An 18,572-nucleotide genomic window follows, 5' to 3' on the forward strand; every position below is an offset into this window, starting at 1 on the left:
GATCCTAAGTGCCCAGCTTTGTGGGCAGAAAATCATTTCAAAGCTTGCACATGACCCAAAATTCAAGAGAACTGTTAAGTCTGGAGAGTACAGTGTAGAATGTCAAAACAAAATGACAAGTTGATGGAGTGTGCAGGTAGATGGTAGATGAAGTTTGATATACAGACGGGGAGGTGATACACATTTTGGTACAAAGAACATGAATAGACTGTACAAAATAAAGGGTATCATTCTAAAAGGTGTGTGCAGAAGCAGAGAACTCTGATGTAAATGTACATGAATAATCATTATAGATTTTTTTTAGAAACTGTATCAGTATCCTTGACTTCATTAATTATCAAGAGCAGGAAGGTTATGATGAACTTGAGTTAGATGCTGGTTAGACCTCAGTTGGAGTACGGTGTATAGTTCAGAGTGTCACAATTTAAGAAGGATGTGAATATATTGTACAGAGTACAGATGATCTTTCAGAATGGTTCCAGGTATGAGACACTTCAGTTAGGAGGACAGATTGGAGAGGTTAGGCTAATTTTTCTTGGAAAGCAGATGGCCAAGGGTGACTTCATTAAAGTTCTCAAAATAATGCAGGGTTGGACAGAGTAGGCAGGAAGAAACTACTTCTGTCTGCAAAAGAATCAAGAACCTGAGAGCAAAGTTTGAAGTATTTTACATAAGAAGCAATTGGGAGATAAGAAGAAACTTTCAAACAGCACATGGTTCAGATGAAGAATGTATTGCCTGCACATTTAGTGGAAGAGGTTCGACTGAAGAAATCAAATTGGCATTGGATAATTATTTAAATAGAAACAGTGCGCTGGGGTATAGGGCAAGGGCAGGAAAATGACATTAAGTTGTTAGTCCAATTTCGGAAGCTATTGCAGACACAATGGGCCAAATGGTCTCTTTCTGTATAATAATAATTCTGTAACTGTGATAGCATAATGGGTCTTCAAGATCCAGACAAGATTCAGGTTTAATTTTGGTTTTGTTGCAGAAGTAAGCCACTTAGCTCCTCAAACCTGCTCCGCCATTCAGTAAGATGAAAACTGATCTAATTATTTCACATTCCTGTCCACCACTGGTAGATTCTTCAAAGGGAGTAAAAGTTATCTATCCCTATTTTAAACATATTCAAGGACAGGTTTATAAAATCATGAGGGGTATAGATAGTGTTAATGGTAGGTGTCTTTTCCCTAGGATAGGGGATTTCAAGACTACGGGGCATATTTTTAAGGTGAGAGGAAAGAGTTTTAAAAAAGGCATGAAGGGCAAATTATTTACACAAAGGGTGGTTCGTGTGTGGAATAAACTTCTTGATGAAGTGGTGGGATGCGAGCATAGTTACACTTAAAAAGTACTTGGGTAAGTACATGAATATGAAAGGTTTGGAGGGATATGGACCAAGAGCAGGCAGTGGGACTAATTTTATTTAAGATTAGGCTCGGCGTGGACTGGTTAGGTTAAAGGTTCAACTGTAAGACTCATTGACTCTGTTTCTAATGTCTTTTGAGGAAGTTCCAAAGATTTAAAACATATTTTTGAGAAAGAAAAAAAAATCTCCTTCACTCTGAAGGAGGTTCTAAAGAAGACTCATGCTAAAATCAAAACTTCAACTCTGTCTCCACAGATGGTTCCCAACATGTTGAGTGTCTCTAGCACTTTGTTTTTCTTCCTCCTCTCTGCCATAAATGGATAATCCCTTGTTAATATCCTTTCATTGTCAATCTGCATGACTCAAGTAATGAGACACAGAGGAGAAACTGTTCATGGTCCCCAGGTTCCATGCTTCACACTGTGTGTATGACATGAAACAGTTATGAGGGATTCCATTTGGCATTCACTGAACTCAGAGATACTAAAGATAATATTTCTGATAACTTGTTTTTGTTATAAAACATCTCATGAAATGGACAAGTCATGCATTATACCAGGGAGAAAGTGAGGACTGCCTTCTTCAGGGCTTATGCCCGAAACGTCGATTCTCCTGTTCCTTGGATGCTGCCGGACCTGCTGCGCTTTTCCAGCAACACATTTTCAGCATGCATTATACCAACCAGTCTTCCCTCCCTATGATGTTTTCCTACGTAATACATACATGTGAAAATAAATCCTACTATAAGATTAAGCCCCAAAGCTTAACCCTGATTGTGTTGTATTCATCATCTTACAGAGTAGCCACAAGAATCCAGTGGACAACCCTCAGGCTCTGAGACGTATACCACAATCAAGCAGCATTTGTTGGTCCTTCAGGACGTTACTGTAGTTACGACACAGAACAGGGCATGGCTCAGTTCACAGGAATGTCAGTCTCGCTATGGCAACAGCTTATTGTTACCAAGTACAATTTATCAGAATTGGTTTCAGGGGACAATAAATTATAATCCACATTGTCACAGGGGTATGATGTCATTGATCTGGAGAATAAACAGAGTGAGCAGATAAAGGAACTTCTAGGCAATTCTTGAACTAAAATTGAGAGAGAAAAAAAATGAATTATTAACAACACTGGGAGGTCATGTTGTGGCTGTAAAGGACTTTGGTTAGGCCACTTTAAGAATACTACATTCAATTCTGGTCTCCCTGCTATAAGAAAGATATTGTGAAACTTGAAAGGGCTCCGAAAAGATTTACAAGAATGTTTCCAGGGTTCGAGAGTTTGAGCCAGATGGAGAGGCTGAGCAGATTGGGGCTACTCTCCTTGGAGCGTCGGAGGCTGAGGGGTGACCTTATAGAGGTTTATAAAATCATGAGGGGCATGGGTAGGGTAAATAACCTAGGTCTTTTCCCTGGGGTGAGGGAGTCCAGAACTAGAGAGCATAGATTTAGGGTGAGAGGGGAAAGATTCAAAAGGGACTTAAGGAATAACTTTTTCATTCAAAGGATGGTGCGTGTATGGAATGTGCTGCCAGAGGAAGTGGCAGAGGCTGGTACAATTACAGCATTTAAAAGGCATCTAGATGAATGGAAGGGTTAGATGGATATGGACCAAATGCTGGCAAATGGGACGAGGATATCTGGTCAGCATAGACAAGTTGAACCAAAGTGTCTGTTTCCATGCTGTAAATCTCTATGACTCTGTAACACTGACATGCAATTTGAGGGGAAACACGCAGCAGTGAAAACAGCTTTGTTCGAAGACCTTAAAACACTAATGGGCCTGGTCTTGTTAAATATGTAATAAGTGGATTAGCAAAATATTTAGCACATGGTTCCAGAAATACAGAGGATGAAACATATTGAATACCATGGATAAAATAAAACTTGGCTTCAATGGCAATGACAACATTCAAACTTGGGTGTTACTGGTTTTGGTAAATCTCGTTACAAGTACAAAGCTCACTTGGAGGATAGAATAAACAATTCAATTCCCAAAACACAGAGAAATAACACATCAAAGGATTAACCAGAGGAAAGGTTCACAAGGGGCACACGTCAGCATCAAGAGATATCATCAAGACCTCAATCAATACTAGAATCCAGAGACAGAAGTATCTAATACATGAACAACACAGAGTAAAATTGTTTCATTAGGATTTGGAACAAAGCAGCCAGGCTCAACCAGGGGTGGGGATGATGGTAATGCTGAATAGTGGTTGTGGTTGAGATCTATATCAGATTTGAAAGAAGAGTGATGAGCTTTTTGAGATCAAAAAGAAATTATGATTAAATGCCGGATTGGAGAGAGGAAAATGAGAGATGGGGCTAAACAACTTTTCAGCAATTTCACACCAGACTTTTGGCAAAGGACCAGACAGGGAGAGAGAGTAAAACAATGTATAGGCAAAAGAGGCTGCAACCAGCTTTAGGCACAGACCTTACAGAGAATATTTTCTTCCTTACCAATAACAGGAAAGGCACTTCCCATTTAAAGAGCACATGTGTTACAAAGCCAAATTGTGTAAGATGCTCAGACACAAGGTTTGTATCCAAAACACAGGTACAGTGCTTTGAACTTACCAGTTTCTATATTTTGTAACATGTAACAGCTTTTCAGAACAGAGAAAAATTTTGCAATTACCAGTAACAGTCATAGTCTCATTGAAAGATGTGACCTTGCAGTATTGAAAACATATCCAGGAAGGAAACAGATACTTCAACCATTAATTTAGAAAATACAGAAATACTTTACATTCCAAAATATAAACATAAGTAGATTTGAATTAAGAATACCTCAAGTTTTAACTCTATTGGATATACAAGCACAAAATTCAGAATATAAATGCATTGATCAGAACTTCTGGAGTAGCTTCCCACTTTACCCAAAACACAAAGCAGTTTGATGAAAAAAATCTTTTTTTTTTTAAGTTCAATAGATATTATGACTGGGGATTTCTGATGAGGATTCTCCCTGAATTTTCCTACCTTGATTTAACAGGAAGTTTAGGACATAAACTCGATCTTCCTGATGTATATTTTGATGGCTCCAGCTCATATGCGCACAGCCTAGACCCTGCAACAAAATATACTGAATTAAAAAATCACATTTGTGGACTTGCTTCTATGCTGCAGATCTGGCAAATCAATATTAAAAATGTTATCTCATTAGGATACACTTATCTGGCAGATCAGCAGCAGAAGAATCAGTTTTCATTGCTTGAAAAATATCAACTTCAAAACATTATGTAAGCAAAATTAAAATTCCATCAAATTTAAGATCTAGAGACAGAAGAGCAAAGCACAGCCTAGCATATCCTTATTTTCCAATAGTTTTAATAAGAATGTAAAGCAAGCAGCTGAAAAGCATAATTTATTAAAGACAATCAGTATTTAAAGTAGGTTAGGGTAGCGAGAAAATCACATCATATATTTACATCCAGAATAAAAAAAAAGTCTCAAGATCTTTTTAAAAATTCCGGGATGCGGACATTGCTGATAGGGATGGGCAATAAATGCTGGCACTAAGTGCTCTGGAAGTGTTGGTAAGTAGCTTTGTTATAATCATTGTCGTCCTTGGGAGCAGGGTCACCAACAGTGTTGTTGAGAAGGAGCTTCAGGATTTTCACTGAGTGAGAGTGAAGGATTGGCAATATAGTTCCAAGTCAGTATGAACTGTGAGTTGGAGGGGATTTTGCAAGTGGGAGTGACCTCACACCTCTTCCCTTGCTCTTCTCATTTGTCATGGTCACAACCTTGGAAGGTATTGTCAAAGAACCTGGGTGTGTTACTGCAGTACACCTTGTAGATGGTACAGATTGCTGCTACTGTGCATCAGAAGTAAAAAGAGTGAATATTGAAGGTGCTGACTAGTGTGCCAATCAAGCAGACTGCTGCATCCTGGATGGTATCAAGCTTCTTTAGCTCGATTAGCACCTCGGGATGAGACTGTGGTGCTGGAAAAGCACAGCAGGTCAGGCAGTATCTGAGGAGCAGGAATTGACATTTCGGGCTTAAGCCCTTCATCAGGAATGTGGATTAGCACCTACTCAACCACATGTAGAATAGTCCGTCATACTCCTGACTTATACCCTGTAGATGGCGGACATATTTCAGGGAGATAGCAGAGAGGTTACTTGCTGCAGAACTCCTTGCTTCTGACCTTTTCTTGCAAATACATTGCAATTGATCCTGTTCAGTTTCTGGTCAATGTTAACCCTCAGGATGTTAGTAATAAGGGAGTCAGCAATGGTAATGCAAGTAAATTTCATGTGGAATTGATTGGATGTCATTGTTTAGCATTTGTGCGATGTGAACGTGACTTGTCACTTATCAGCCAGATATTGTCCAGGTTTTTTAACATGGATAAAAACAGATTCAACACCTAAACAGTTATGATCATGCTGAGCATTGCACAAAGTATATTCCACTTCTGACCTTATGATGGAGGAATAGTTACTGACGAAGCAGATGAAGATGTTTAGGTTTAGGAGACTGCCCTAACACAGTAGATGACCAGAGACTAAAATGAATGACCCCCAAACACCACAATCTTCTTCCTCTGTACTAAGTATGACTCCGACCAATAAAGAATTTTTCCCCTTATTCCTAATGACTACTTTTGTGAGGACTCCTGGATACCATACTGATTCAAACACCGCCTTGATGTCACCATACCTTTGGGGTCCAGCTCTTTCATCATGTTTGGATTCAGGCTGTTATGAAGTCAAGAGCCAACTGGCCCTGATGGAACCCAAACTGAGGGTCAGTAAGTGAGTTATCCCTCTACAAGTGCCATTTGATGGAACTGTCAATGATTCCTGCCATCACTTCACTGACAGAGTAGACAATCAGAATATTATTATTTCACCCGATTACGGGTCTGTTTCCATGCTGTACATCTCTATGACCTAGGTCCTGATATTGTGGACAGGATATAGCTGAGCAATTTTCCACATTGTTCAGAAAATGCAGTGTTGTAGGAATCCCACAACCATGTGGCTGATGGTGCACCTAATATGGAGTGCAAGCCTTCCACATTATCACTTTTAAAGGCTTAGTATCACAAGTAAAACGTATTATCATAAAAAGTATGAAAGCAGTAAAAAAAAAGTATTTAAAGTGTTGCTATTGAACATATTTATTGAAAAATCAATTACCACCACAGCAAAGGGCCAAACGGAAGTCAGTTCTTCAGTGCATTCTTAAAAAGAAAATATTAAACTACAGACAATTATTGAAAGGACAAGGTTAACAAAGTTCAAAGTTTAACTGCTTATTAGAATTTGGTCATTCTTATATCTTGAGCTTTTAATTCAGTTAGTTGTTTTGAGTTCTAGTAGTTGGCACCTACTATTAAATATGCCTACAGATCATCAGTAAAATTTAGAGTTCAGTAAATTTCCTGAAGAAATAGCAGAATTGATCACGTTTGTTGTCAAATGTCTTCAGAGTGCAAGTATGTAAGGAATCTGATGCTAATTATGGATAAGAATGACTTAACAAGCACAATTCTGAACACTTTTTAATGACTTTAGCCTGTTGCTTTGCAATTCCCCTTGACTAAATCAGTGCTCATTTTTCAAATACAATGTGATGGGAAAATGGTTACAGGATTCACTGGTGAGGGGATGGTATTTCAATCTGTAGAGTGGATGAACTTTAGTTCGTTTGACAGAATGAAAGTTCATTTGATTTTGGATACGTTTGCATAAATATCACCAACTGTTTGATGGTGTATTGCTGTTGGAATATTGATGCCATTCAGTAACAGTTTGGGAAGGGCCATTCGTTCTCTAGTAAAACAGATGCCAAGAATGACACGCTTACTTTTATTGTATATATGTAGACTTTCAGAAAACTTGAGAAAATAAAAGGTCCTGCATATGAGGCTAATAATTGAGATAGGTAATTCTAAGATACCTTGATTGAAAGTCATACTCTGAAATAAGAGACGGGAAAAGCCATAAGTTGAAACATTTCTAACTTGAATGAAGAGGTAGTCAAGGACTGGTCAGGAGCACTTGTTATTTCTAAAGGTTATGCGAATGCTTCTGAATCGTTTCAATGCTGAGCAAGAGTTACAGTGTGAATAAAAGCACATTCTAAATTCCAAATCTTCTTTCCATCACCAATGTTTTGGCCTTACCATTTTCAAGTGCAAATCTTTTAACATCCTCAAATGTGCGGAGCTCCATGTCTGGACATTTCGCTACACATAGAGCCATGGACTTAATTTTTAAATTTACAACATCCAAGTTACAGGGTTCCAAGAAAAAAACATACCTGAGAGAGGAAAAGAACAGAAACATATATTAAAGTTCAAAATGCAAACTTTCACCTTTCTTTTTGCTTCAACACATTTCTCATCAACTAATATTGAATAGTGTTGCAATCCTAGGTGTTGCTATCACTGGATAAGTTAGGTAAGTAGCTTGATCCCTGTGTCCAACCAACTCCAGTTTTGCTAGGATTCCTTGATGTCACAATTGACCTCTGAAACTCAAGGTCAATGAGTTGGTGCGCTGAATGTGCGTGGAATTTCAGTCTGGCTGCATGGCCACACTGCTTAAAGAGAATGTTGATCCAGTCAGTGCCTTCAATCATTTGTTCAGTTCATAACCTTTCATTATCACAATGGGGCAATTGTAGGTTCATAATTTGCACGGCCCCTGAATTGCTTATAAAGTATTTTAAGTGGATCTACAATTACAAAGACACATTTTATACGAGGTCTAAAGAAATTAAATACACTGATTAATTGTTTAATCAATAAATGTGTCTTTTTTATATAAAGAATAGTGAATTAATCATTGGACATTGAAAAACTTTCTTTAATAATGAGTTCAGAGGTCTGTCCACCAGAAAGGGTGGTTGACGGTTTGTGGATGCATGTATTTACATTAAGAGGACATAGGGCTTTTAAGGGGTCGAGCTTAGGCAGTGGGTGAAGGATGGGAAGATCAGGAGAGTTGTTCTTTGTTTTATTCTTTTCCTCCAATTTTACAAAAGTTCTGGAGCACTTTGAAACAGCCTGCCACTGCAGCCAGAAGCCCCAAGGCTACCTCTGGCATTATTGCAGGGTCAGATACAGGAATGGATCTCCATTTCATCCAGCCACAATCCACCCTGCCACAAAATAAATCTGAACCCCTAAGCACTTCACCTTGTTTGGGTTTGCAGAAAAGGGGATTAAAGATGTACAACATGGAGTCAGACCAACTCCTCCATGCAGCATTTGACCCATATCCTTCTAAACCCTTCCTAGTCATATACCCATCCAGATGCCCTTTAATGTAACAGAACAGAGTGAGGAAGACAACATTACAGCTGAAGAGAACGTGCACAAAGTGCGAGATCAACATTAAATTCAAAACTTGAGCGGTCCATTCAGAGGTCTAATAACAACGGGCAAGAAGCTGGTTTTGAATCTGTTGGAACTTGTGTTTAAGCCTTTGTATCTTGTGCCCAATGGAAGAGGTTGGGAGAGGTTATAAATGGGATGGGAAGGATCTTTGATTATGTTGGTGCCTTCCTGAGACAGCGAGAAGTATAGATGAAGTTAAAGGATAGATACATCCCAGAATTGGACAAATCTGTAATGGAACAATGCACATCATTCTGTGACGCTAATATTATTTACTTACTTATTTTTTGTGTGATCAAGACCACTCCATTCTTCTCCTTCCACTTTGGCATTCTTTTGGCCACAGATGTTTCCAAAACTATCATATCCAAATATCAACCTCTGGGCTGCTCCAGAAGCTATTGCAAAGCCACAAATAACAACCTAAACAGAGCATTTCACAAGCTTATTATCATACCTTCATTATAACATTGTAATGAAAACTCTTTTAAATGAAAAAAAAATTATATAGAGTTTACACAACAGTAGAAAAAGGTGGGGAAAGTATATTTTTAACATTGCCAACGCCTAACTCGAGCAGTTTATTGCACCCATTTGTCAATTACAGCAACATTTGTGTTCTCCAGCACACCTCAGAAATGTGTGGTGCAAATATATCAAAAATGCCATTTAACACAAAGAATACCATGTAATATTCTAAAAGGCAGCGAGTGAGTGTAAACACCATTAAGCCACTAGCGTTATAATGCAAAACCACAACGTGTTTGGTCTCAGGATGCCACTAATCATTTCAGCTAATCAAACTAACAGCACCTGATTCTCTGCTCCAAATTATATTATGGGTCTGTTATGATGCAGCTCTCAGAAATTAGAAAATTAGATGAGAAAAGGTTGCCACATTGATATGCATGTAATTGAACCACACAACAGCCAGCTGATGTTTGTCTTGGAGGTAAATAGGAGACTCTAGTCAGTGGCCGGTGCAGTGCTGGATGAGTAAATGTTACTGTTGATTAATCATGTTAATTGTTGTGCAAATGGGTTTCATTATGGAAGGCATATATTTAGGGTTACATTTATTCCACAAATAAAGAGACCTTAGTCAAACTGTGCCGTTAGGAAATTTACACTTGTAATGTTTGAGATTGTTAATGAATGCAAAATTAAGTGAAGGTCATCTCTGAAATTATTCTTTGGCAACTCATTTTCTGAAGTAGGACAACTAAATAAATAGATATACAACTTTCAGGCCCAGACACCATGGTTAAAATTAGGTTCACAGCTATGTGACACAGCACACTAGTATTCGGCTTCTTGAAATCTTTCAGTATTACTTATTTGAACAAAATACTCTTGTACTTCATTTAGAACAGAAATGTTGTCCAGAATACCAGCAAAATCCCTGGCTCAATGCCCAAGGTGAATTAGCTGATATCAAATAAGATGATAACAGCACAGTGTGTGGGTAATGTGTACTTATGAATATTAGGAGAGGACAGCATTAGGTTCTGCTTATGGTCTCCTTCCACTCTTCCAAACCATCTGCAGAAATCTGTTGTCTAAGCTTAAAAAAATGAAAAGTCTATTTAAGTCACATTTGAGAACTGTAAGGACCTATGGAAGTAAGTACCACAGCAGCAAGTCTGCATTTAGAACAAGGAACATGAAAAGAACTGAATAAGTGGGGTGGGGGCGGAGGGGAGAGCTTCATACATAAGTGGGGAAGACAACACAATTGTTGCAACCCTGACAAACTGCAACATCTCAGACTATGAACAGTTGGCAAGCTTGGAAGGCAATGCATTGGTTAAAAATGGGATGCTGCAGGTAGTTAAATTAGGAGCAAACATGTCTAACCCCTAAACTAAATTCACACATACGCTTCAGTCAAATCAGCAGTTTGACAGGCTGCAGATACACTGACAACAAACTCGTAATTTTCCTCAGGTGATACTACATAGTTGTTCTGGTTCCCTCCAGTCAAGTCTCCATACATTAGCCAACATATGTCTTTGTAAGTCATTTTACTTCTGAAGGCAGGACGATTATCACTGCTGAGGGAAATTGGCTAGAAATACAAGCTCCGGCTTGGAAAAATAAATATAATTTGCCCTTCTGCTCAAACACAAGTCTTTATCAGCATGTTTCCATATTGAAATTGGAACAATATTACAGTAGATCATAAAAGTAGATGCATTCAAGAATTTATCTAACACTAGGGATTAAGGTCTATGATTTTGGATCAAGCCATATGAGACATCATGCAGCATAGCCCAAGGCACCTTGGGAAGTGGGTCATTGAAGTTCTTTGAAGCACATTAATGTCAGCCAAGCTATTTTTCAAACTGACTGAAATAAAAGGATCATAGTTGAAGTACAGGATGTGCAAACGTGCAAGTGGCAAATTCTACTGCCTAGGGATGAGTTGTTGTTTAACTGATTGCTGCATGAACTGAGAACCCAGCATCTCTCCAGCCTCGAGTTTTTCAGCTTTTCTACATTGTGTGGGTTTAGTGCTAAATGAGTTGAGCGGGTTTAGTGCTAAATGAGTTGAGCAAGCATTATTCACGGCAGCTTTACAGGGATTTCTTTCAATGTTCTACCATAAGAATTGCTAAATGGACTGTGAAGTAAAATCTGTGCCAAATGGATACAGTAAGAGATAGAAGAGAAGCTCATAATAGCTAACTGATTCAAATTATCACCCAAGACTTTTCAAGGGCATGGAAAGAAGAGAGGGCGTTACCTTCATATCAAAGGAACTTTTATCAGAAATAGAATTGAAAAGTAGGTAAATTATTCGAAGCCAATTTACCAGATTACATTGGAGAGTACTGCACACAGTTCGATTCGCCATATTGTAAAATAGTTAGAGGAACTGGAGGGGGTGCAGGGATGCATGAGTAAACACATCAAGAAACGTTAACCAGGCTGGGATAATTTTCCCTTGAGAAATGATGACAGGGGGTGACCTAATAAAAAAGCTCTGAACAAAATGTAAGATTTTTCTAGAGGGGATACAGACAGATGACTTTTTTTTTTCTGGGAAGGAAGAGTGTAACTGTAAGCTATCAACATAAGATAAACACCAGGGGAGAAAACAACAAAGCAGAAAGTAGTGAGAATTTTAAAACTGCTGCCTCGGGGAGTGGTTAAATCGAAAGGAGAAGCTGGAGGAGCATATGAAGAAGCTGGGAGACAAGGGTTACAGTGATACAGTTTAAGATTAGGAAAGAAGGAGGTGGACTTGAATGGAGCACAAACAGTATCATGGGCTGACTGGAACAAATAGTCTTTTTCTGCGCTATGTGTTTTTTTGTGTAATCTCTGAACACACCAAGCATCATTCTATTGTTGCTAGCCATAATATCAGAGCCAATAAAGTAACAACTTAGATCAATGAATTCTTTCAGCAAAAATGAAGCTGAACTCACCATGCCAATGCAGAATAGAATAAGTATCAACAGCCACAGGACATCTGTGCAGCTGCGTTGCTCGATTGGCTTCCATTCTCTCGTAGAGTCCTGAAGAGAAAACAAATTAACAGCTGAACTGAAATGGGAACGTTCTCTTCTAACACAATGATGTAATAAACCAGTCGATCAAGTTCAAAGTTGTGATTATTCAAAATGCAAAAATACTTCAATAAGTAATTTTTCTTAGGTACCAGTTCTGAAAATAGATTCTGGAGGTGATGTGAAATCTGCAATGACTGTGAGGACTCATGGGAAACAACATTAACACATTACTGAGTAGCCGTGTCTTATGGGTGCGCCATGTCAATAACCACTCAGGATGCCAAGGTCAGAGCCTGCAGCCCATATCCACAAATCAGATCTAGGGTCTGCAGTTCTGATACATCCAGTCAATAATGGTGGAGGGCTACTAAACAACTAATAGGAGGAACAAGCTCCACAAATATCCTTACTATCAATGATGGGACATACCACGTACATCAGTGCAAAACATTAGATTTCAAAATGAGCCACACCTGTGACCTACCTGCTGTACAACACCAATGTCTATCCAGCAATGTGGAAAAATGCAGTTCCCATAAGCAAAGGCAGGACAGAGGTAAGGCAGCCAATTATTGCCCAGTCTACTCTCAGTGATCAAAATGATGAAAGATATCACTGATAGTACTATCAAGAATCACTTATCTAACAACAACCTGCTCAATGGCATTCAGTATGGGTCTCACCAGGCCCACCATCTCCTGAAATGAAATAGAAAGTGCGGGAGAAACTCAGCATGTCTGACAGCATTTGTGGTGACAGAAACATAGTTAACATTGAGTTCAAATGCCTGTTATTCACCCACCTCCTGACCTCATTACAATTACCTTCAGATCAAAGGAACTTTTATCAGAAATAGAATTGAAAAGTAGGCAAATTATTCTAAGCCAATTTGATAACATTGATAAAGGAACAAAGCTCAAGATGAGGAACAAAAACAATCATTCTTGAATATTTGACCGAGTGCAACATCAAAAACCTGAGTAGGAATTGAGGAGAGGGGTTATGGAATTCTCTACTGGTTGAGGTCAAACCTAGCACATGTGACCATGCTCCTCCTTTAAAAAGGTGATGTTATCCTTGTTTTTTTTTCAGGGAGGTCATAAAAGACAGATTCCAAAAAGTCTAAAGTTGAAAGGTTGTGGGGCCAATTTGATGATAGCTAACAGAAACTGCCTCAGACAAAAGCACTTGTACAATGAAAGGGGTGTGGCCTGTTCTTCAGCTCAGCTTTTCTCTGGTTTGATTTGGGTTTTGGCAGTCTGGCTATTCCATGAAAGCAGTCAGCTGGAAACTGCTGGACCCAAGAGAAGATGGTCCATGTTGACCCTCTCTCTGACTTCTCTCCTATTAGACCCTGTGTTTGATTTTACCTTTTGTGGCAAGGGATGTACGAGGACTGTTGCAAGTATTTGAAACCGCATTATTAAGTTGGTATAATCTGTTTGGTTTTCAGATAGGTTAAGTAATTCTGTATTTTGTTCTCTTTTGTTTGTCTTTCATTCAGTAATCTTATAAATTACTGCAGCTTTCCTGGAATATCCACAATACACCTGCTTAACACAACTTGCAAAGTTAGGGTCAGGACTACTTTCTTGAAATGTTTTGAGGCGGTCTGGCCTGATCTATAACACACAGAAGGAGGATGGTTGGGCTGGTGGATGCCAATTATCTTAGGCACACAATAATACTGCAGGAGTTCTTCAGGATAGTGTCAAAGACCAAATCATCATCAGCAACATTCCTTCCATCATAACCTAAGAAGTGGCAATGTCACTGATGATTGTATAAGGTTCAGCACCAACTGTGACTCCATAGAAGTAGTCTATGTCTGAATGCACCTGAACTACATTAAGACTGAGGCTAATAAATGCTAAGTTACATTTACACTACACAAGCATCAAGTAATGTTCATCTCCAACATGAGATAATCTCACTGTCTCTCACTGACATTCATCAATATTAGCACCATTGAAACATCCATTTTCAACATCTTGTGGTTACAACTGACGAGAAACTGAATTTCACCAAATGGTGAGAACAGCAGATGACAGGAATTCTGCAGCTAGTAATTCATCTCCTGACTTATTAAAATCTGTCCACCATTCATGAGGTAAAAATCATCTTTATGACAGAAATGTTGAGCGAAACCTTTTACTTCCTCTTAGTTGACACTGCTCTCAGGTTTCTTTGTTAAATTTTTATTGATACATGCTTGGAAGATGTACATATCCAAAAGTGGTAAACAGCTTAAATTGTTATTGTCTCAACAGAGGTTTTATGCCATTTTCACTGAAAACAAGCTTCCAATCGACTGTGCCTAAAAGGTAATAACTTCCAATCAAAAGATTACACACTTACTCACCCCTCTCTTTGCCGAATTATATTCACAATCCACATTCCAAGTTACAACATTTGACCATATTATGCAATCATATTTAAACTAATACACATAATTATACGCTCAGTGGTCAACACTGCTGCCTCACAGCGTCAGAGGCCAAGTTTGATTCCAACCTCGGACAACTGTCTGTTTGGAGTATGCACATTCTCCCAGTGTCTGTGTGGGTGTCTACCAGGTATTCCGGTTTCCTCCATCAGTCCAATGATCTGCAAATTAGGTGGATTGACCATGCTAAATTACCAATAGAGTTCAGAGAAGTTAATGCCAGCATGTAGACCAGCACACTGAAAGCAAGACCAAGGAAAGCAGACACATGGAGGAGGTAGGTGGTTAGGTGGTAGACGGCAGCAGAAACAAAACAGAGGACAAAATTCAAGGTCTGAAAAATGTATGTGTTAAACCTTTGTGTTTGGAAAGATACCTCTATCACAGAATAGGAGATTGCCTTCTTGAATGAGTAACCTGCTGGTCCATTTTAGAGGGCAGTTCATAGTGAACCACACTGCTGATAGTCCCAAGTCATCCAGGCCAGAAAGGAATAAGGACCTACTTTTGTCCAGCCTAGACACCAAATTGCATGCAGTGGGAACTTACAAGTTGCTGTACATCTTCACAATTTACAGGGAACATAGGGAAGGAAATCTGCCATCCTCACTAACAGATATTAGTGCATCAATTTTGTTCCTTTTTATAACTCTCGCAGCTTCACAAACATTAACGCTAGTTTTATTTTCAAATTCTAGATTCATTAAATAAAATTTAAATTCTCCCACATGGAGAGATTTAATGCCTCTTGTTTGTCTCTTTGGTGGCAAAACCACTATCCCATTGCAAACCATAGGAGACATATCAGTGCTCGTTTGATAAAAAGGGAGTACTGAATTTCTGTAATTCTAGACCGGAGCAAAGACAGACAAGTACATCTTATTTTTCCAGGTTACAGGTCACCAAAATAGGATGGACATTAATTTAAAACAATATGCTTCCTCAAATAAAAGCAAAATACTGTGGAAGATGGAAATCTGAAACAAACACAGATAATGCGTAGGTGTATAGGTTTACAAAATTATGAGGGGCATGGATAGGATAAATAGACAAAGTCTTTTTCCTGGGGTCGGAGAGTCCAGAACTAGAGGGTATAGGTTTAGGGTGAGAGGGGAAAGATACAAAAGAGACCTAAGGGGCAACATTTTCACACAGAGGGTGGTACGTGTATGGAATGAGCTGCCAGAGGATGTGGTGGAGGCAGGTACAATTGCAACATTTAAGAGGCATTTGGATGGGTATATGAATAGGAAGGGTTTGGAGGGATATGGGCCGGGTGCTGGCAGGTGGGACTAGATTGGGTTGGGATATCTGGTCGGCATGGACGGGTTGGACCGAAGGGTCTGTTTCCATGCTGTACATCTCTATGACTCTATGTAAAAGTAGGTTCGGTAAATACAATGAGAGGGAACAAACTTATGCTGACAGGTTGAAATGAACAAGGATACAAGGATGCTTATACATAACCAGTGCAGGGTCATTAATTCTATGTAATCCCTCTAAATCAATTACATCCCAATAGCAGCCACTGCTTGTAAGTCATTCCATGTACACAGTAAGACCACACAAATTATAAATGGACAATTAGTCTCTCTTTTTAGCATGTCAGCCAAAACACAAGAACTCCCTGATCAAAGATTCTATGGTACAGTCTCTTGAACCCAGAGAAATGGCAAGGGGCCAACTCATTTGTTCTTTGAGGAACAGAGCAGCTGTCAGTCCTACAGTGGAGTTCCAACCTAGGTGGCTCTGACGTGAAACTTAAACCCACATGCCCTGACTCAGAGGTAGAAGTACTTCATGAACTTAACTGGTATTAGCTACAAGCTGCAATGTTGCACCAGTTGTTGCTGAGCTGAACCATTAAGTGCTACGTTCCGCCACCTATTTCCAAAGACAGCACCACCGTGGAGCCAGTGGAATAAATCAACATGCTCCTAGTCAATATAGGGTGTCAACATGTTGCATATTCCAGTTCAAACTTGTTGTGCAGCAAAGACAAGAACTTTGTTCTGAAGAATCTTGATAATTAGTTTATTCATGTGCTCTCATATTTTCTGAGGAGTTAGAAAGGGTCTGTGTTCCCTAGAGTTTTAAACAATGAGGACTGAACTCATTGCAAATTACAAAATTCTTACACAGGGTATAAATGAGAGGTTAAAATCACGAGGTAAAAAGGTAAAAACGAGGTAAAAACGAGGTAAAGGGCTTTTGCCCGAAACGTTGATTTTGCCTGTCCTCGGATGCTGCCTGAATTGCTGTGCTCTTCCAGCACCACTGATCCAGATAAATGAGAGGTTTCCCACACGGAATGAGTCAAGAACCAAGGTTCATTATCTCACAATATAAACCATTTAAAACTGAGATGAGAAAGATTTTCTTCACTGAGAGGGTGGTGAACCTTTGCCAATCTCTACCCCAGAGGGCCATGGAAGCTCAATCATTGAGCAGGTTCAAGACTAAAATTGATAGATTTCTGGCAACTAATGATATTAAGGGATATGGAGATAGTGGAGAAAAGTGGATTCAGGAAGATGATCAGCCTTAGTAGGGCATGTTGAATGGGCTGAATGGCCTACTCCTGTTCCTATGTTAAGCTAAATGCTGACAATGAGTGTTAAAGCATGAGCTAAATATAATCAGGAGTTTGCATCTATAAGGTACTCACTATGGCAGAGCACATTGGAATGAGGAGAACTAAAGACCAAGATAATGTAATTAGTGGTTGGAGGTAAGTCAGGAAACGTAAAGGGTGAAGAGTATAGAAAATCTATTGGGAACTTGGGCTGTGCAGCAAGTTATCATCTTTGCTATAGCTTCCTAAGGTTGCCAGGTTAGGGATTAATCAGAAGAAATAGGATACTTTTTTTTTCCCCAATCATTTTTCCCTTCTTCCATTCTTTGATACTTCACTCAAGTGATTGAAGACCCAAGACTGCTGTTACTATTTTGAAGTAAATCAGCATCTGACAAATTGAAGATCCTGTAAACAAGTCACTCGGAGTATAAATTACAATACAATGCTTCCAGGCAGAAAACCACTTTTCAAATAAGGTAGGAACTAAAGAAATGCATCATCAATTTAAGCTGTATTAGTATTATACTCACTTCAAGTCATAAGGTTCAAGTTACATTCTGACAAATGACCATCAAAATCAAGGCTGACTCTCAAATGCTGGAGGGAGATGGGATCACTTAGCTCAGTTGGCTGGACAGCTGGCTTATAATGCAAAGTGACACCAACAGCACATTGTCAATTCCCACACAGCTGAGGTAACCATAAAGGCCCCTTCTTCTCAATATTGCCCTTTGCCCAAGTAGTGTTCACCCTCGGTTAAACAACCTTCAGTCGTCTGTCCCTTATATGGCAGAACAGCCATATGTTCCTCTGGCTCCAAGATGGCTTTACTAAGGGAGTGCTGCACTACCATCCTTTCAATGTTATGGTAAACCTGTCTCTTCTCTGAAGTGGACTTGAAAGATACCATTGCGCTATTTCAAAGGGCAGGATAGAAATCTCCAATAATAATCTTTCCATTAACATCACAAAAACAGGCTATCCGGTAGTTATCACATTGTTACTTGTGAGAGTTTCCTTTGTGCAAATTGGCTGCTATGTTTCACACAACAGTGTCTAAACTTCAGCAATATTTTGGTGGCTGGGAAGTGCATTGAAATATCTGATGGTCATGAATAGTAGTATACGTGTCGTTATATTTACCAACAAATAATTAATGTCTATCAAGTGACCATTTGACTCAGTTTTTAGGCATCTTCAAATAAGGATCTTTTCAATTGGAATCACAGAACCATAGAGCTTTACAGCATGGAAAAATGCTCTTTGGCCCATCATACCCAAACTGGTCAT

The 18,572-nt window shown here is 39.1% G+C and overlaps 1 protein-coding gene across 1 annotated transcript in view; it reads right to left on the bottom strand.

Moving 5' to 3' along the window:
* Positions 1–18,572, bottom strand: part of LOC122562581 (choline transporter-like protein 1) — a 75,244-nt gene that overhangs the window by 40,723 nt on the left and 15,949 nt on the right. Inside the window, exons 2-5 of the mRNA XM_043715544.1 lie at positions 12,175–12,264; positions 9,021–9,163; positions 7,523–7,659; positions 4,363–4,450 (exon numbers count right to left, since the gene is read on the bottom strand). Coding sequence (XP_043571479.1) covers positions 4,363–4,450; positions 7,523–7,659; positions 9,021–9,163; positions 12,175–12,264 — 458 coding nt within the window. The remainder of the gene's footprint in view (positions 1–4,362; positions 4,451–7,522; positions 7,660–9,020; positions 9,164–12,174; positions 12,265–18,572) is intronic.

Source organism: Chiloscyllium plagiosum, chromosome 2 (assembly GCF_004010195.1).
Source record: "Chiloscyllium plagiosum isolate BGI_BamShark_2017 chromosome 2, ASM401019v2, whole genome shotgun sequence".
In the NCBI taxonomy this organism is placed as follows: domain Eukaryota; kingdom Metazoa; phylum Chordata; class Chondrichthyes; order Orectolobiformes; family Hemiscylliidae; genus Chiloscyllium; species Chiloscyllium plagiosum.